The sequence below is a fragment of the Salmo salar genome, chromosome 02, assembly GCF_965601325.2.
Source record: "Salmo salar chromosome 02, fSalSal1, whole genome shotgun sequence".
NCBI lineage: Eukaryota > Metazoa > Chordata > Actinopteri > Salmoniformes > Salmonidae > Salmo > Salmo salar.
Window position 1 is genome coordinate 50,022,270 of NC_138292.1, and position 20,714 is coordinate 50,042,983.

Consider the following 20,714-nt stretch of genomic DNA (forward strand, 5'->3'; position numbering starts at 1 on the left):
GCATCAGCTATGTAGCCAAGTGATCATAGGGTCTAGTGAACAGCAATAGAGGGAACAGGGAAGCCGCGGGGTAGTCGTTACTTCGCTAGCACACGGGACACACGGCGTTTAAAGTTAGCAGGCCGGGGTAAGTAGAAGCATCTGCTCCAACGTCCGGCAACGGCCGTTTGAGGGCACAGCGGACGGAATTACGTCTGCAGACCAGTCGTGGTGGAACGGCAGGGCGCCGTGTCGACAAAGGGTCCGGGCCAGATGGCGAAAGAGGTGTTGTAGTAATTTCATTTGCTAACCGGGAGATGCGCCTGGCTCGCGGCTAACTGGTGCTAGCTTCGGGGCAGGGGCCTTAGCCACTATAGCCACTCGGTAGCAGCTAGCTAGCAGCGATGATCCACTTCAAAGCTCCAGAGCTTATGGCAAGTATCCGGTGGAATAGTGGATTCTAGCCATGTCCGGGAGGCATCGGTCAAAGTTAACAATGTAAAATCTGTTTAAACTACTATTTGGAAGACTAGCCCATGGTGGGCTAAGAGAGATCCTAATCAAAAATAAAACCTATGAAAAAAGCTTAACGTAGGTTGTGCCCATTAGGCACAGACTACAACGTGACAATGACAAAGTGAAAACATTTTCAACCTGAAAACATAATGACTCATGTGTAATGGCATGGTTTGCCTACCTGGGCGACCACCTCGGCGTAGGTCTGACTAAAGCTGATGGACTCCAGCTGTTTCTCCAACTGGGCCTCCAGAAGCAACACCTGCTCTTTCAGCTGCACAAAACACAGGATAATACATCACTTTTTAATATCATACTAAAACCAATCAAAAAGCTCTCATTGGTTTACTTGAGTCCAACAAATATTAGGGTTTAGATTGAGCTTTGTATACACCCATCACTAAACCGTTGCTGAAGCTCTACCTGGTCTGTGCTTTCATTGTCCATCTTCATATCCTCTGCAGCTTGCTCCAACACTGTCACCTGATCCAAAGCCTGCAAGACAAAAAATTGCTTTTAACTCCGTATCAAGTCATCTTATAGGAAACCATCTCGTCTGCTGCTATTCAGTAAGACCAGAGAGAGAATATAAGAAAATTAACTCACTGCTTGCCGTTGCTCCTCAGCCTCTGCGATTTTCAGCTTCCACACGTGCTCCTCTTCCTCCACACTCTTCTGAAGGTCTTTCAGCATGCCCTCCTAAAGGAAGTAGGATAATGTGGGAATGCAGTCATCTTACATCATAATACCTACTTCTAGGTGTAAAGCAAGAGTACAAGTATGTTAGTGCAGCTAGTGATTCTTCCCTGTTTCCGTTAAAGCTTACACATTATTCATGTCCCTCACCTTCTGTATTACTCAATCATTTCCATATACAGTGCATTATGTAGGATATAGGGTGCTATTTGGGAGACACCAGGGTTTTATCACACACACACCAAAGTCAAGCTGTGTCCCCCTCAAACGGACTGAAGTTGGATGGAAAGTTAGGCGTTCACACACAGGACCATGGTTGGACTTGGACTTGTACTGCTCACACTGTACTGCTCACACTCCGCCTGTGTCTGAGACTCCTCAGCTTCTCTGAGTTTTGACAAAAGCTCCTTAAGAGAAAACAAGCACACAGTCATGACTGTCTAGGGCTCATATGAAACACCAGGGCAGGAAAAGCCAAGATGCACTTTTGTTGTCTGTTTGAGACAAACATGTAATTAATGGTCAGCAGTAGGCAACTAAATGTATTCTTACAGCAACAGGTGTAGAGGAACCTCTATTGGTAATAAGTGGTATCTTGAAGCAGTCCAACATTACAATAATGTTGGTCGCTTCAAAATGCAATGCATACAATATATCAGAGTAAAAACACAGGGTCCTAACCCCAGAGTCTGTGGTTTGCAAATTCTCTCGCTGGACTTCTTGGCTCTGTGGAATTTCAGTAGCCTGTGCTTTCTGGATGAGTAGCTTCAACCAGTTATTCTGTAAAGAATAACACATATCTTATGGTTACAATTAGTAATTGAGGCATTTTAACTACAGAGCTGGGGGAAAAAAAATTGTCTGCTGGTGTAATCATGTTTAAGGTGAATTCCATTTTTACATCTGCAAGGATTGGCAAGTTTCCAGAGTGATTTTATTTTCCAAATCCATTCCTGTTGACATAATATATTACTGACCACCCTGTTGGTAATGTGTGGGTATGTAAGGAATGAACTCCAATTCAGACAAGCAAAGAGTATCCACACAGAACAACAACTTTGTGTCGGAGAATAATAATTTGAAGAAAGAAAATAACACTTTCCAACACCAAGTCTGTCGGCAATTGCAAACACAACTAACTTACCTGCTAAGCTTCTAAAGAGACGTCAGGGCAGATCTGAAGAGCCTTTTAAGCTTCTGTCTGGAACGAGCTTAGTGCTTCCTCGGCTACGCTCTACAAATAGACGCAAAGTCAAAGCATGAATGCCATCCATCACACACCGTATTCACAACTGTGTTTGTCAATGGGAGTGTAGCCAGAGTATTTAGCGAGAGTTCAACCAACTTCAGTGCCAGACATGTTGCTGTCTTTAAGCATTTCATTCATGATGTGCGTTTGAATTCAAGTTCCAATTTTAGCCATTCAGATAACGTTGTTGGAAATTCAGAAGATCCCTGACCTCCTATTTGCCAATATTGATCAGGAGGCACCATGGCTGCCATGAAAGGAAAGAGTCAGCACGAAGTGGAGTGCATATATACGACTCTGGGTGTTGCATGCCACTGACCTGTGCACCCTTCGCCACAGCCAGTCTTTCCTTATTCAACTTCTCAGCAGCGGTCAAGGCTTCCATTGCCACCCAGTTGTTTTTGTGAAGATCCTGTAGGGTAGAGCAGAATTGAGCTAAGCCAACAATCATGGGGCAACAAGCATACCTCTCTTTGGGCAACGCAAAATCATCAAACCACCATTAAACTAACTTACATTGCTTTTGATCCTAACTTGTTCCATTTCCTCCTTTAGCCTTTGTAGCTCCTCTTCCAGACATAACATCTGGGAATCTTTCTCAAGGCTGAAAATATAACACTCATTAGCAGGGCTGGGGGAAAATTCCAGATCAATTCCAGTATTAGTTCAGGAATTTAAATTCATTCCAATGGGGAACTACCATGTCCAAATCAAAGGACAGGAATTTAACTGGAATTGACCCCCAACCCTGCTCATATGACAATGCATGCACTTTGGGGGGGGGGGGGTCAGAGAACACACCTCAGCTTAGGAATGGACACATACCTTTCAAATGGCTGTTCAGCTTCTGTCTCACTTCCTGACTCCTGTGTTGGGGAAATTGAAAGAATATGCAATGTTCAAGATGCCAATGGTCATGCTTTTCATCTGACAAAAGCACGTATATAAAACTTAAATTTTACACAAAAAGACTAAATCTAGGCCTTACAGAGTAAGACAACCTTAATCAGTAAGGCTTAACACCACGCACACTTGTGCGCACACAGAGGAGAATAGAAGCCTTACAGCGTTTGCACTCTTCCCTTGCGCCATCTCCTCTAAGCTGTTTGAGATCTTCCTCTAATGAGGCCACCTGGCTCTCCCTCTCCTTCAGACTGCTCTGAAGCTGCTCTGTGTCTGCTGAGCTCTCCACCTGCACAACAGATTCAATACAATTCAAATGACTTGAAATTATTAATACATTTGTCCCATGAGGGAACTTCTGTTGTGGAATGGAACATATAGTACATACACAAATACAGGATTGTAAGAGAGCAATGTTGAATTTCAACTAAGTTGCCAATAGGTTTGCCAACTTACAGCATCAGTGATCTTCACCTCCATCTTGGCTCGCAACGTCTGCGGTTGCTCTTCGAGGGACGTCACGATTAGAGGTCAACCGATTAAAAATCGGGGCCGATTTCAAGTTTTCATAACAATCGGAAATCGGTATTTTTGGACGCCGATTTTAATTTTTTTAAAATCTTTTTAGACCTTTATTTAACTAGGCAAGTTAGTTAAGAACACATTCTTATTTTCAATGACGGCCTAGGAACGGTGGGTTAACTGCCTTGTTCAGGGGCAGAACGACAGATTTTTACCTTGTCAGCTCGGGGATTCAATCTTGCAACCTTACGGTTAACTAGTCCAACACTCTAACCACCTGCTTTACATTGCACTCCACGAGGAGCCTGCCTGTTACGCGAATGCAGTAAGAAGCCAAGGTAAGTTGCTAGCTAGCGTTAAACTTATCTTATAAAAAAAAATCAATCAATCATAATCACTAGTTAACTACACATGATTGATGATATTACTAGTTTATCTAGCCTGTCCTGCGTTGCATATAATCGATTAGGTACACATTGCTCCAACCATAAACATCAATGCCTTTCTTAAAATCAATACACAAGTATATATTTTTAAACCTGCATATTTAGTTAATATTGCCTGCTAACATGAATTTCTTTTAACTAGGGAAAATGTGTCACTTCTCTTGCAAACAAAGTCAGGGTATATGCAACAGTTTGGGCCACCTGGCTCGTTGCGAACTGTGTGAATACTATTTCTTCCTAACAAAGACAGCCGACTTCGCCAAACGGGGATGATTTAACAAAAGCGCATTTGCGAAAAAAGGACAACCGTTGCACAACTGTACCTAACCATAAACATCAATGCCTTTCTTAAAATCAATACACAGAAGTATATATTTTTAAACCTGCATATTTAGCTAAAAGAAATCCAGGTAAGCAGGCAATATTAACCAGGTGAAATTGTGTCATTTTGCATTCATTGCACGCAGTCAGGTTATATGCAACAGTTTGGGCCGCCTGGCTTGTTGCGAACTAATTTGCCTGAATTTTACGTAATTATGACATAACATTGAAGGTTGTGCAATGTAACAGGAATATTTAGACTTAGGGATGCCACCCGTTAGATAAAATACGGAACGGTTCCGTATTGCACTGACAGGAATAACGTTTTTTTTCCCCCGAGATGATAGTTTCCGGATTCGACCATATTAATGACCTAAGGCTCGTATTTGTGTGTTATTATGTTATAATTAAGTCTATGATTTGATATAGCAGTCTGACTGAGCGGTGGTAGGCAGCAGCAGGCTCGTAAGCGTTCATTCAAACCGCACTTTTGTGCGTTTGCTAGCAGGCCTTCGCAATGCATTGAGCTGTTTATGACTTCAAGCCTGTCAACTCCCAAGATTAGGCTGGTGTAACCGATGTGAAATGGCTAGCTAGTTAGCCGGGTGCGCGCTAATAGCGTTTCAAACGTCACTCGCTCTGAACTACTCCAAGTCTGTTTCCCTTCCTCTACATGGGTAACACTGCTTCGAGGGTGGCTGTTGTCAATGTGTTCCTGGTTCGAGCCCAGGTAGGAGCGAGGAGAGGGACGGAAGCTATACTGTTACACTGGCAATACTAAAGTGCCTATAAGAACATCCAATAGTCAAAGGTATATGAAATACAAATGGTATAGAGAGAAATAGTCCTATAATAACTACAACCTAAAACTTCTTACCTGGGAATATTGAAGACTCATGTTAAAAGGAACCACCAGCTTTCATATGTTCTCATGTTCTGAGCAAGGAACTTAAACGTTAGCTTTTTTACATGGCACATATTGCACTTTTACCTTCAACACTTTGTTTTTGCATTATTTAAACCAAATTGAACGTTTCATTATTTATTTGAGGCTAAATTGATTTTATTGATGTATTATATAAAGTTAAAATAAGTGTTCATTCAGTATTGTAATTGTCATTATTACAAATAAATGTAAAAAAATAAATAAAAATATATACATTTTTTTAAATTAACAAAAAAGAAATAAATTTTAAAAAACGATTAATCGGCATGCCTCATGCAGCCTGTAGTGTGGTTTTCCACTTTAATTTTGAGTGTGACTCCAAATCCAGACCTCCATGGGTTGATAAATTGGATTTCCATTGGTTATTGTTGTGTGATTTTGTTGTCAGCACATTCAACTATATAAAGAAAAAGTATTTAATAAGATTCTCATTCATTCAGATCTAGGATGTGTTATTTTAGTGTTCCCTTTCTTTTTTTGAGCAGTGTATTTTTCGTTCAGATTCTATAGCAATGCTAACGCAGCATGTGCAGCATTTCTTGGTCTTCTTGCCATTGTAAAAACTACGCACGCACTTATTGTGTACTCCAAGAAGACTGATAAGATTATAATTCAAATAGATCAATACAATGGCCCGCCCTGTTCTTCATTCACAATTGGTGCATCGTTTACTTCCCCTCACTCAACTCACCCATATCATACTTTACTTCATTTATTTAGTCTGTTACATGTGTGAAATTAGTTTCGGTATAGTTTAGGCAGTGGAGGCTGCTGAGGGGAGGACAGCTCATAATAATGGCTGGAATGGAGTCAATGGAATGGTATCAAACACAAAGACGTGGTTTCCATGTGGTTGAAACCACTCCATTGCAGCCATTATTATGAGCTGTCCTCCCCTCAGCAGCCTCCACTGAGTTTAGGTTCAGAAAAAGGCAATTATCGGGGTGATTATCAACTGGGCTCGGCAACTGGCTAGAGGAGGGGAGCAGCCCTACAGTCACGAGGGGCAATGGGAGAAATACAAAATGACATGCCCTCCTAAAACTGGTTATAACTCAAGTTCTGTTTGTGATATTAAGATTCTAACAACGACAGTGTGTTAGACTTACTTAGGAAAATCATGACTTTAAATGGCTTACTAAATTCTGGCATACGTCAAGATTCTAGGATTTGCGTAAGCCAAAAATGATTGATAAATCCCAAACTGTCACACGCATGTTTTCATTGATATAGTCAGAGCTGCAACCCCATCTGGAAAACACCCTCCATTCACTTTTTATGGTAACAAGAACACCCTCATTTGCTCTATGATTTGGAAATTTTGGAGCTTGGTGGAACAGCAAATATGATACAATTTCTGTTGAGGTGTGGGCATAATCTTTTAATCCTTTGCAGTGACTTTTTCAAAGACAAACAACATGCTGCCTATAGTTGTGTCCATCTCCTGCCTTGGTATAGGCTCTTATATTAAATATGCTATTATGTGCCACAGTCTTATCGCACAGCAATACTGTAGCCTACCTACACTGTCATAGGCTACTACCGGTCTATTTATTTTCGAGCATGGTTGGCTATTGAATGAACGATGGATAAATGATAACAAATATTAAGCTATGTAGTGGGAATAAACCAGTCAATTCAAACGAGAAAAGACATACCCTGCAATATGATTACGAATCAGGCCTATATAAGAGTAAAATAAATACATTAGGTGTAGGGCTGACCCCATTAAGTAGACTGGTCGATTGTTTGGTCGACCAAGATTTTTTTGTCAAGCAGTGGAAAATATATACAAACAATTGATGGCATCTGTTAATGCATTCAATCTATTATTACAGTCTTACCGTTGTCATTGTAGTAGTGGACACGTTTGCAGAGCGCACAACCTAGGCTACACTTGTGAGATTTTTTTTTTGTGGGGGGGGGTTATTCTATGTATGAGTTGTCAATTTATTCATTGTCTTTTCTTTGGAGCGCTCCTGTCAATCTTGAGTAAGGACACGCACCTGATTATGCATAGATGTAGGCCTATAAAATTTGCCCTTTTGGGGATCTGATAATATTTCTGATTGAGTTAAGACAAAGTACATTTTTCACCTCAAACAGCAAGTAAACAAAGTCTGTTTTTACATCCGTTGAGGAGGACAATAGTTCAACATAGAATATTTGAGAAATATTTCCAGCACTCTCCCTTTGATAACCACTCAGCATGAAATGGGGGGGGGGGGGGGGGGGGGGAGTCATGCTCTGACCCGGTGGAAACATCATAAAATAGGCCTACCTGATACTTGCCTTGCGCAAATACTGTAGCCTACAGCGGTGTTTGTCTGGAGCACACAGGAAATTGAGGGCCCGTAATATTTTATACAATGTTTTCTAGCTTGAGTTACTTGCAGACAGGCTATGCGTAGCCAATGTGATTTATAGGATTTTTAATCAGGATATTTTCTACCTGCGGGATGCAATGTTTTTATTTGTTGACTTTATATAGGCTATTTTTACATATTGGCAATGGCAAGAAATAACTTAGATTTGTATAATTATCATTTAGATATAATTTTAACCATATGATATTGACTGAGATATGAAGACTATTATAAATTAAATGACTGTTCCACAAAAACGTGCATATGAAAATCATAACTGGCATGCAGACCAGTAGAAATGGTACGATAACTTGGCACTCCAAATAGAAAAGGTTGCCGACAGTTGGTGTAGCCAACTTCAGGAGCATAACAGCAGAAATTTCTGGTTAGGTTATATTGATCCTTTAGCTCCTTTAGTAAATTGTGTATTAATTTTTAAATCGCAGTGCTTAGCATCAGACAAGCTCAGTAGGCTACATATAGTTGATTTTATTCAAACATAGGGTGTGTTTATATGAAAAATTCACGTTTTAAAATTTCTACCAATTGCTTGGTCGAAAGAACAGACTCTCGGTTGACCAAGATTGTCGGGATAGCCCTAATTAGGCGACATGCTGCTATGCGATCTGTTTTATCATTAGGCCTAACATTACTCTAATTCCTGTGCATCAAACACCGCCATTACCCCAAAAATAACAATATTTGATCAACCACCAGAAGTTGTGAATACTCATGGTCTGAGATTTGCATGGAAATGCACACACCAAATTTCAAGGATAAATCCCAAACTTTGCGGGAAAACTAGCGCACTAATTCTTTGTAATGAAAGCAGTCTAACAGTCTACTTGTGAGTGCTGGACGTCTTGAATGTCTTATTCAAGTTGGATTACTACGGAGGCTACAGCATCCAAAGACAGACATTTTATACTCTCTCAATTCAGATTTCCTTGATTCCTCAAGTCCTGTCTCCTTTCCGCCTCCTCAACACTAAGAAGATGGTGGCAGGGAGAGAGGTAAGGAATCAAGTTACGACGAATTGAGAAAAGGGCATTTTAAGAGTAGACCTCAACTGGGTTGTGTTCATTAGGGCAAACCATAGCAGAATGTTTCAACAAAAGAAAAGGAATATTTCTTATTGGGAAAAGTCCAGGTAGTTCCACTCCATTTTACAATTATTTTATTTTTTTACATTGGGTGCCTGAACAAGACTCAGATTTACACATAGAATAGAGAATAGAAGTTGTATTGTTGCCCCATCTACCTGCTCTCGGACTGGCTGGTGGCCTGGTTGAGGGCGTCTCTCAGGATGGAGTTCTCCTGCTGCAAGCAGGCCATCTGAGCGACTGGGCCATTGTCCAGCTGTTCCTGCAGGCTCGCTATCTGTATGGGGGTGTTAACAGTTGATTTTTATCGTCTTGTCTGCCTTGTACTTTTATAAACAAGTCCAACACATTTTTACCTAGGGGTCACAATATCTTATTACTGTCAAATTTAGAGGCTGCTGTCAATATCACAAAAAGGAAGTAGTGGAAGCAGCAGCTCCACATTCAGTCAGGCACGAGAACATTGTGGAACGTTCAGATGGAAACACATACCTCTGATGCGGAGTCAGGACTCAAGTCAGCTCTATTCATTGCATTTCTGTCTGGACTGTTCAGTACATTAAATCACCCCTCCTGAACACAACCCTGACTTTTATGGGTTAGTGAACTCTGACCTTGAGATTGAGCTGCTGGGTCTCAGCCACGTGGTCCTGGTAGGAGGCCTGCATGCGAGCCTGGAGGGCATCTCCTGAGTGTGAGCACTCAACTCTGAGCTCAGATGGGTCTCGACCGTCGCCATCTTCGATTTCTCTGCGCTCAGCTCCTGTGTGGGCATCGGGGATTGTTAGTGACAGTGAAAAACATTGGGTTAAAGTTGGTGTTCCCCCAATCCTGGGGTGCACATTTTGTTCTACCCTTTTTTTTGGTTTATTAATCTGTTTCTCCTGAGTGTTCCAACAGGCAGTGTGAGCCAGTGGCATAAATACCGCAGGGAGATACTTACTGTAAGCACCAGCTACCAAATCCTGGCCTACTGCACTGAGGCCAAGACCTGTTTAAGATGCTACCTTGCCCAACAATTAAATTCATCAACCTATCATCATGCATTTCATTAGTCGAACAAGGTGTATTATTGCATTGTTTGTACCCTGTGCCTGGAAGTCAGTAGGATGTTGGTTTACCCAATTATCTCTCCTTCCTCCCAAAGTGCGCACTTGTTTATTTCCCTTCACTGATTTGAAAGGACATTACTGGTTTAAGAAATAAGGTGGAAATACCGAGTAGTCCATCCCTCCAACAATCCAATGCTTTTTAGATTTGTGTACACTTCAGGAAAAATAAGATATTATTGGGATGGAGCCATGGTCTTTTACCTTGGTGAGCTCCCTCAGTCGATTCTTGGCGATGGCGACGCCCTCCTGCTCGGTAGACAGCTGCGTCACCTTCTCCTCTAGCTGTTTCTTCAGGGCAGCCATGGGATCCCCCTTCTGAGAGGCCTAAGCATCAGATACGAGACAAGTTGACCACCACTGATTGGCTACAGTTGATGTTAAGATAAGCCAGAGAATGACTACATCCCAAAAAGCACCCTATTTGCCATCTAGTGCACTACTTTTGACCAGGGTCCATAGGGCTCTGGTCAAAAGTAGGGCACTATATAGGGAATTGGGTGCCATTTGGGACACGGTCAATATAACCTCTCAGTTGGAAAATATCAGAACAAAGGCGCTTCCAAAACGACTAGGATGATTCAAACTTAAGGGTGTAAAAATTACAATATTAAATTAATTTGTTAACAAGTGTGAAATGCTAGTGTTCTTCATTACTTGAAATGTTGCTATGCTTCAATAATTCTAAGGTTTCTACAGTTTAGAAGTGTGCGTATAATGACTGTTTGACTCAGACAAAAAAAAATAAAAAAATACTCCATCAGGCACAATCATGTCCGAGTCATTTTAACGGTAACCAAGGTTTCTCAATCTTGTCTCAGAAAACGCCTGCTCCTTTTTATTTATGCATGTATACAGTGAATTGGGGAAGTATTCAGACCCCTTGACTTTTTCCACATTGTGTTACGTTACAGCCTTATTTAAAATGTATTACATTCCCCCCCTTATCTATATGCAAAAACAAAAAGCTATAATATTACTTACATAAGTATTCAAACCCTTTACTCAGTACTTTGTTGAAGCACCTGGTAGCGATTACAGCCTCGAGTCTTCTTTGGTATGACGCCACAAGCTTGGCACACCTGTATTTGGGGAGTTTTTCCTATTCTTCTCTGCAGATCCTCTCAAGCTCTGTCAGGGTGGATGGGGAGCGTTGCTGCACAGATATTTTCAGGTCTCTCCAAAGATCTTTTATTAGGTTCAAGTCTGGGCCACTCAAGGACATTTAGAAACTTGTCCGAAGCCACTCCGGCATTGACTTGGCTGTGTGCTTATGGTTGTTGTCCTGTTGGAAGCTGAACCGTCGCCCCAGTCTGAGGTCCTGAGCAGGTTTTCATCAAGGTTCTCTCTGTACTATGCTTCGTTCATCTTTCCCTCGATCCTGACTAGTCATGCACTCCCTGCCACTGAAAAACATCCCCACAGCATGATGCTGCCACCACCAGGTTTCCTCCAGCTGTGACGCTTAGCATTCAGGCCAAAGAGTTCAATCTTGGTTTCATCAGACCAGAGAATATTGTTCCTCATGGTCTGAGTCCTTTAGGTGATTTTGGCAAAATCCAAGCGTCATGTGCCTTTTACTGAGGAGTGGCTTCTGTCTGGCCACTACCATAAAGGCCTGATTGGTGGAGGGCTGCAGAGATGATTGTCCTTTTGGAAGGTACTTCAATCTCCACAGAGGAACTCTGTCAGAATGAACATCGGGTTCTCAGTCACCTCCCTGACCAAGACTCTTCTCCCCTGATTGCTCAGTTTGGCCAGGTGGCCAGCTCTAGGAAGAGTCTTGGTGGTTCCAAACTGCTTCCATTTAAGAATGGAGGCCACTGTGTGCTTGGGGACCTTCAATGCTGCAGAATTTTGTCACCCTTCCCCAGGTCTGTGCCTCGACAATCCTGTCTCGGAGCTCTACGGACAATTCCTTCGACCTCAAGGCTTGGTTTTTGCTCTGACATGCACTGTCAACTGTGGGATCTTATATAGACAGGTGTGTGCCTTTCCAAATCATGTCCAATCAATTGAATTTACCACAGGTGGACTCCAATCAAGTTGTGGAAACAGGGTGTACCTGAGCTCAATTTCAAGAATAATAGCAAATGGTCTGAATACTTCTGTAAATAAGGTATGTTTATTTGCAAAAAATTCTACACACCTATTTTCACTGTCATTATGGGGTACTGTGTGTAGATTAATGAGAGAAAAACAAATGTAATACATTTTAGAAATAACAAAATGTGGAAAAAGTCAAGGGGTCTGAATACTTTCCGAATGCACTGTATGACTGCATTTCTTCGAAAGGGAATGCGGAGGTGACTCGGCCACAGGCCACTGTTTGTAATGCTTGCGTGTGTCATTCTGGAGGGAAATACTGTACCAGTTGCCAGGAGTCGAGGCCAGCCTTGTCACTGAGCACTTCGATGAGCCTTTGGGTCTCTCCCTTGCTGCTCACAGTAGACAGTAGAGTCTTGTATGGTAGGAGGAGGGGAGCAGTCAGTCAACGGCAGCAACCACTACAAGGAGAGCGAGTTAGTGAACTCCCTGGCAGACTTATCTATGTCAGGGGTTACAGGATGTACTACTCGAGTATCCTTTGGATGACTTACTAGTTTATAAATTGAATAGTAAACATACTTCACTATAACTTCGATTAATTACTTAATTGTATGACTTACTGTTGACTAGTAGGAAACAAAAAATAAGTTGGGGATGGTTAGAGGAGGTGGTCTTGGGAGAATGAAGGGCCATGTGATCCTTAATTCTATACTGAACAAAAATATAAATGCAACATGTTACAGTTCATATAAAGAAATCAGTCAATTTAAATAAATGCATTAGGCCCTAATCTACGTATTTCACATGACTGGGCAGGGGTTCAGCCATGGGTGCGCCCCTGCCCCATGGGTGCCCCCTATAACGATTCCACAGGTGAAGAAGCCAGATGTGGAGGTCCTGGGCTGGTGTGGTTACAGGTGGTCTGCAGTTGTGAGGCCGGTTGTACGTAATGCCAAATTCTCTAAAATGGCGTTAGTAGGCGGCTTATGGTAGAGAAATGAACATTCAATTCTCTGGCAACAGCTCTGGTGGACATTCCCGCAGTCAGCATGCCAATTGCACGCTCCCTCAAAACTTGAGACATCTGTAGCATTGTGTTGTGTGACAAAACTGCACATTTTAGAGTGGCCTTTCTGTCCACAGCACAAGGTGCACCTGTGTAACGATAAGGCTGTTTAAATCAGCTTCTTGATATGGATTACCTTGGCAAAGGAAATATTCTTCACTATCAGTGTTGTCAACAAATTTGTGCACAAGATTTGAAAGAAAAAAGCTTTTTGTGCATATGGAACATTTCTGGGACCTTTTCTTTCAGCTCATGAAACATCGGGCTGACACTTTACATGTTGCGTTTATATTTTTTGTTCAGCATAGATATAGGGTCTAATCCACAACCAGAACCCATTGCTTCAATTGGCCTTTCATCATAATACCAACACTTCACTAGAGAGAAGCCGAGCGAACAACTTCCTCTAGGAATGCAGCGGTTGTTAGCAGGGTTGGGGTAAATTTAACATTTCATTTATTTTCAATGATTTCTTGGTAAACATAAAAGGAGAAGTTATTTATGTTAAGTTTTTAATTCCTAAATGTTATATTCAATGAACTTCCTGACTACGGCAGGCGCCACATAGGCCGCCTTCTTCTTCGGGGAGGGGGCAACGGCCTCCACGGCCACGAGCAGCACAAGCGACCATGACAGGCGCTGGGGCAGCAATGACGGACTCTGGTTCAAGCTCGGGGGCGGCGAGAGGCTCAGGTTCGGGCTCGCTAGCAGACTCTGCAACCGGTTCTGGGAAATTCCCGTTGGGCCGCTCTTCTTTCTTCTTGCCTTTGCTCTTGTTCTCCAACGCCTTCTGCTTCTTCTTCATTGAGAAGCGGCGGTGCTTAGCCAGGGCCTCCTCGTACAATGTCTCTTTCATGGAGAGTGTGGAGACCAGAGCAATGCCGATGGCGGAGACTGCCATGAATCCACCAAAGACCATGAAACCGAGGGTTTGGGAGTCGTAAACCTCCATGTCTCTTTTTCAATCTTGTCCCTTCGCAAAGCCTAGCACAAAAAAGCAGAGGTCACGATTAGCTAGGTGTCAAAGGATGCGAGCCATAATCATCAAAAAAGTCACAACATAATGTTTTAGTAAATGGGTTCAATACAGGCGCCATCACAGTTGAGTTTTTCCCCCCTCTCAATATATTTATCAATCACCAGGGTGACATTTCACAAAGGAGGATCAAGTAGTTAGCCAGCTAACTTTGGTAACCTCTAAAATATAATTCCTATATTTCTGGTTTTATCAAGAATGCTGATCTATGCCATTACAGTTTACAGTTTTTCTTGGAGATATAAATTAAGAAAACATTTGTGGTTTCAGAATATTTAGAAAAGTGACAAGCAAAATTAAGTTGATGCTGGTAGCAAAACTTCCAAAAATGTGCTCACTCATGTGTAATAATGTTTAAAAGCCTTTATTTAGAAAAATGTGTTGGCTGGCTCACTGATGTAATATATTACAATGATCAGTCAAATAGGAAAATTACAAGCAGGGGTAGAGATGGCACGATGAGTGTCTCGCAGGTCTTGAGAAGTTCATACCAGTAGGCTATTCGTCCCCTGCGGTACAGGAGAAGACTGACACACGAAAGGCACTAATCACAACATTCATACATTTTACTGAATCTGTAACCCTTTGCGTACTATTGAAAATTAAGTAATTGATTATCAACCTAAACTAATGGTCATCTATCCATTGATTACTGTACTGATTACTGGTCCCGTGTGGCTCAGTTGGTAGAGCATGGTGTTTGCAACACCAGGGTTGTGGGTTCGATTCCCACAGGGGACCAGTACGGGAAAAAAATTATGACATGTATGCATTCACTACTGTAAGTCGCTCTGGATAAGAGTGTCTGCTAAAAATGTTTTAAAAAAGATTAATTTATTGGGATTTTCTAACAATAACAAGATTCTTATAGTTTAGGGTTAGGCTTTCTTGTTTTAGTGGCCCAGCTTCGGTCGGAGTCTGAGGAAAGGGAAACATTTTTGGGGGAATAATGTTTATGGGCAAAAATAGGGATAGGGCCTATGCGTCTCACACATTCCGTAAAAACAACAATCTCTCCATTGCCATACTACCAGCTCCTGAACTTCTAGTAGGGTTAATTAAAGAAAAACAGATGTCTGAGAAAAGCTCTTCTCACAGAGGACCGAGAGTTCAGCATGTAACTTTATAGATAAATATGGTCACCGAACAATCAGGTTTTGCAATGGGCAACAACTACTCTTCCAATGATGCTTTAAAACAAAACAAAAACGTGGGTGTGCAGTGATTATGCAGTAGCAGCCCATATTGATGAGATAAAATGAAAACTAAAAAACTAAATAAAAGTATCCATAGCTTTCACATCGTTCTCTAGCTACAGATTGTTACACCAGATAATGCGATTTAACCAAATATTATTGGTATCCATTACTGGGAGCTACAGCTTAGGTACTGTTTGGTGTAAAACAGAGAATTTTCGACCAACCTTAACTTGCCGATACTTATTTTCGTTCTCGATACGGCCAAACATGCATCTTCTAAAATGTCCGTGTCCAGTTGCATATGGTCGGGTTTAATTTAGAACAATGCTCCGTTACTAAAATAAAAATGTGACTCCATGAAGTAATCCAACAATACGTACGCCGCCATATTTTCTACTTCAATTCTTCCCTTAGATCAAGACAATTGAGTCTCATGACACTTAGGGAGTGGACCCACCTGTTTCAATCAATGGTCGAAAATGATCTGTACTACACCAAACAGTACCTAACCTGGAACTCCCAGTAATCGATACCAACATTATTGTTGGATAAATCACATTCTGGTGTAACAATCTGTAGCTAACATCTCTAAATGTAAAAATGCCTAATGTATCAAAATACACTAACGTTACAGACACTCACCTTAACTGTAGATAATGCTGAATTCCAGAGTGTGTTGAAGGGGCTACGTGTCTACAGACAGAGTAGTTTCCTTCACGTTTCTACACATAGCCTACTTGACCACTTGCCAGTTTCACAAAGTTTATTGGCATCATACAACAACTTTACAACTTACAGTAGCTCAAATATGCTACCCATTACAGTTAGACAATTAATACATTTAGAAGCGTTTTAGAGAATATTATTGAGAATAGGTTTATGTGGTGTTTCACCACAGGCAGGCCTACTTTATATAACGTTACTGGTCCTTAGTCTCATTCTGTAAAGTTTTACATTTTAAAACATCTGGCATCTCCTCCACACGAAATACATTTAACTGGGAAATTTGTTTTCGTTGCCTCTAGCTAAGAAAACTTAACTCCAGTGTACAGTACCCTTAGGTACGCGTCCTCCAATCATTAGAGCCCGTTGATTGATCACGCATTGACCGCAGCATCTCAATTTGTTTGTTGTTGAGTCCTTTAATTAACTCAAGTATATGAGCGAGGAAATAAGGCTTTCCCGATACCATCAATTTATCGTCACTTGGTATATATAAATAAAAAGATCAAGCAACATTGTATCATTGACAGTTCCGAAACCAAAGTTAAGAATATCTATTTTTCTCAACGTGAAAAATAATCAGTTCATTTCCCGACATGCATGTCTATTTGTACGAGGCTGAGTTACAACTTCCTTACACTACGCTCAGTTAAGACAATTTCCTATTCCTTTTTTAATGACTCATAAATTGTTTTACAAAGAAACTCTTACCCCCGACCACCAATATTCACTCTTTCTGAATAGCCGCTGAGTGTGGAGTCGTGGCACTTTCTCTGAGCTGGCGAAAAGCCATCCCGTTGCCCAAAAAACTAAATTCAAAGAGCGATTTCATTGAGTAGAGGGAGATCAGTCAAAGGCATTTAAACTAACCACGTCATTTTTAAGGTTTCAACTAGTTACCACAGCCACAAAGTCAATATATCGTTAAAATATATATATATGAAAACATTAGGTTAGGGTTAGGTTTAAAATCTGATTTTAAAAAGATAAATGGTAGTGGTAAAGGGTTTACGACTTTGTGGCTGTGGTAAGTAATGAAGACACAGTTTTAGGCTGCACGAGACAGAGGTGTGACTGTCCAATAAAGCCCGACTTTTGGGATTTGTAGTCTCATATCTAGGTCTCCATATCTATTTCTGTTGGACTGTTCCAGCAGTATCTATTTATCTCTCCCTCCCCCACACACTTCACTTTATTCCCTCCCATTTAAGTGAACCTGAATTCCCAAGTACTATGCATATCCACATAGCACACATGCAAAGACGCCTGTAACAATATACACATTGCAATACACACTCATACAAACAGACACACCTCACCCACACCCAATTGCAGACACACACCTTCAAAGCACAGCACACATCCTTGACATGTGTTTGTTCCCAATTGTAAGGCAAACACAGTTAGGCAAGCAGGCCAGGTAGAACCGTTGGTTCTTGGCCCATTAATCATTATCATCACTTTCCAAACACAACAAGGAGTACTGGCATTGGACCTTTCTTGCAGGGAAGAAAGTAGAGTTGTATTAAGAAAGAAATAAGGCAACACTTTACTTGAATAGACTATCTACAGACATAATACTATATCCACAGATTCAGAGTCAGCTAAACATGTTATCATGCAAGCCATACTCAATGTCGCATTCTACCTTAGTCAGGCGAGAGAGAGTACTGTAGGCCTACTAAACAAACACAAAACAACAACATAACCCAACAAAAGACAACACAACAACTACTTTTTTGAGTGGTAAAATATCTCCTAGATGTCTGTGACATAAATACCTGCATGTCATCAGACTTGCAGTTAGCATTTACTTTACCAATTTTGGCCCATTGCACCTTAAGCCATCGGTTATCACCACATACAGTAAATCTGCAAGTCTGTTGATAGTCAGTTTTGGGCATTCACAAATCATTTGTGGAGCACTATCCAAAGGAAGTGGGACCAAATTAACTTTGAAATCCAGTACAATTACATCCGAGAACTGGATATGGTTGTGTTGCTACAGTTGCTCAAATATTGTAGTTCTTTAATAGCAGTCCAGTCTGAAGTCTGGGATTGATTAAACTGGATTTAAAGACATTGTCCTGTGCTTACACAGCCTGGTCTCATAGACTAAACGTAACATAATGGAGCTAAATCCGGATACTTCATTTAGTATGGTTACATAAGACTTAATTACTTAAGGCAAAAATAAAAGTATGGTGGTTGGTAGGGGTGGATGGGTAGGCGTATAATGCTAATGTCTAGCGAACCTAAAAGTTGCAAGTTCGAATCTCATCATGGACAACTTTATCATTTTAGCTACTAGCAACTTTCAACTTCTACTACTTTTTAGATACTTTGCAACTACTTAGTGTGTTAGCTAACCCTTCCCCTAATCGTAGCCCTTTTAGCTAACCCTTTCCCTAGCCCTAACCTTAACTGTTTAGCCTAGCTAATGTTAGCCACCTAGCTAGAATTCGTAACATATTGTACGTTTTGCTGAATCGTAACATATAGTACATTTTTTTAATTTGTAACATATAATAAGAATTCGTAACATAACATACGAAATGGGTGATGGACATCCACAAAGGAATACATACCATAAGAAATGTAACATATCACACTAAAGTACTTGGGAGTATGGCTGGACGGTGCACTGTCCTTCTCTCAGCACATATCAAAGCTGCAGGCTAAGCTTAATTCTAGACTTGGTTTCCTCTATCGTAATTGCTCCTCTTTCACCACAGCAGCCAAACTCACTCTGATTCAGATGACCATCCTACCCATGCTAGATTACGGAGACGTCATTTATAGATCGGCAGGTAAGAGTGCTCTCGAGCGGCTAGATGTTCTTTACCATTCGGCCATCAGATTGGCCACCAATGCTCCTTATAGGACACATCACTGCACTCTATACTCCTCTGTAAACTGGTCATCTCTGTATACACATTGCAAGACCCACTGTTTGATGCTTGTTTATAAAACCCTCTTAGACCTCACTCCCCCCTATCTGAGATACCAACTGCAGCCCTCATCCTCCACATACAACACCCGTTTTGCCAGTCACATTCTGTTAAAGGTCCCAAGGCACACACATCCCTGGGTCGCTCCTCTTTTCAGTTTGCTGCAGCTAGCGACTGGAACGAGCTGCAAAAAACACTCAAATTGGACCGTTTTATCTCCATCTCTTCATTCAAAGACTCAATCATGGACACTCTTACTGACAGTTGTGGCTGCTTCATGTGATGTATTGTTGTCTCTACCGTTTTGCCATTTGTGCTGCTGTCTGTGCCCAATAATGTTTGTACCATGTTTTGTGCTGCTATTTTGTTGTGTTGCTGCCATGTTGTGTTGCTACCATGCTGTGTTTTCATGTGTTGCTGCCATGCTATGTTGTTGTCTTAGTCTTTATGTAGTGTTATGGTGTCTCTCTTGTCGTGATGTGTTTTGTTCTCTCTCTCTCTCTCTCTATATATATATATATATATTTTTTTTTTTTATCCCAGTCCCCGCAGGAGGCCTTTTGCCTTCTGGTAGGCCATCACTGTACATAATAATTTGTTCTTAACTGACTTGCCTAGTTAAATAAAGGTTTAATAAATAAATACAAATAAAAAGTGTCTCGGTTTACGTACAGAATAATACAAAATGCTCTGAGACCAAGTTGGCCTACAAGCTTTCAGAATACTAATAGCTGCATTGTGCTTGTTGTCTGTATGCTTTCTACATTTTACATTTTAGTCATTTAGCAGACGCTCTTATCCAGAGGTCTGCTTTCTCATCTGCCTATACCTTCTGTTGGGAGAGGTTGAAAATGTCAGTGAAGACACTTGCTAGTTGGTCAGCACATGCTCGCAGTACACGTCCTGGTAATCCGTCTGGCCCTGCGGCCTTGTGAATGTTGACCTGTCTAAAGGTCTTACTCACATCGGCTGTGGAGAGCGTGATCACAGTCTTCCGGTACAGCTGGTGTGCTCATGCATGTTTCAATGTTATTTGCCTCAAAGCGAGTCTAGAAGTAGTTTAGCTCATCCGGTAGGCCCGTGTCACTGGGCAGCTCTCGGACGTGCTTCCCTTTGTTGTCTGTAATGGTTTGCAGGCCTTGCCACATCTGACGAGTGTCAGAGCCGGTGTATTACGACTCAATCATAGTCCTGTATTGACGCTTTGCCTGTTTGATGGTTCGTCGGAGGGCATAGCAGGATTTCTTATCAGCTTCCGGGTTAGAGTCCCGCACCTTGAATGCAGCAGCTCTAGCCTTTAGCTCAGTGCGGATGCTGCCTGTAATCCATGGTTTCTGGTTGGGGTATATACGTATGGTCACTGTGGGGACGATGTCATCGATGCGCTTTTTGATGAAGCCAATGACAGATGTGGTGTACTCCTCAATGCCATTGGAGGAATCCCAGAACATATTCCAGTCTGTGCAAGCAAAACAGTCCTGTAGCTTAGCATCTGCTTCATCTGACCATTTTTTTATTGATCTAGTCACTGATG

At 41.5% G+C, this 20,714-nt stretch overlaps 1 protein-coding gene across 5 annotated transcripts in view; it reads right to left on the reverse strand.

Annotated features, from left to right (window-relative positions):
* The window catches only part of LOC106584914 (ribosome-binding protein 1), a 40,382-nt gene extending 23,099 nt beyond the window's left edge, over positions 1-17,283 (reverse strand). Inside the window, exons 1-16 of one of the 5 annotated variants that reach the window (XM_082963948.1) lie at positions 16,941-17,282; positions 12,826-14,255; positions 12,528-12,663; positions 10,361-10,483; positions 9,662-9,810; positions 9,206-9,324; positions 3,506-3,632; positions 3,266-3,306; positions 2,957-3,044; positions 2,760-2,852; positions 2,336-2,425; positions 1,873-1,971; positions 1,434-1,598; positions 1,102-1,194; positions 919-990; positions 677-769 (exon numbers count right to left, since the gene is read on the reverse strand). In XM_082963948.1, coding sequence (XP_082820074.1) covers positions 677-769; positions 919-990; positions 1,102-1,188 — 252 coding nt within the window. In that variant the 5' untranslated portion in view covers positions 1,189-1,194; positions 1,434-1,598; positions 1,873-1,971; ... (9 more) ...; positions 12,826-14,255; positions 16,941-17,282. The other 4 variants (XM_082963945.1, XM_082963946.1, XM_082963968.1 and 1 more) reach the window with 4 other exon arrangements.
* Between the last annotated feature and the right edge of the window lie 3,431 nt (positions 17,284-20,714).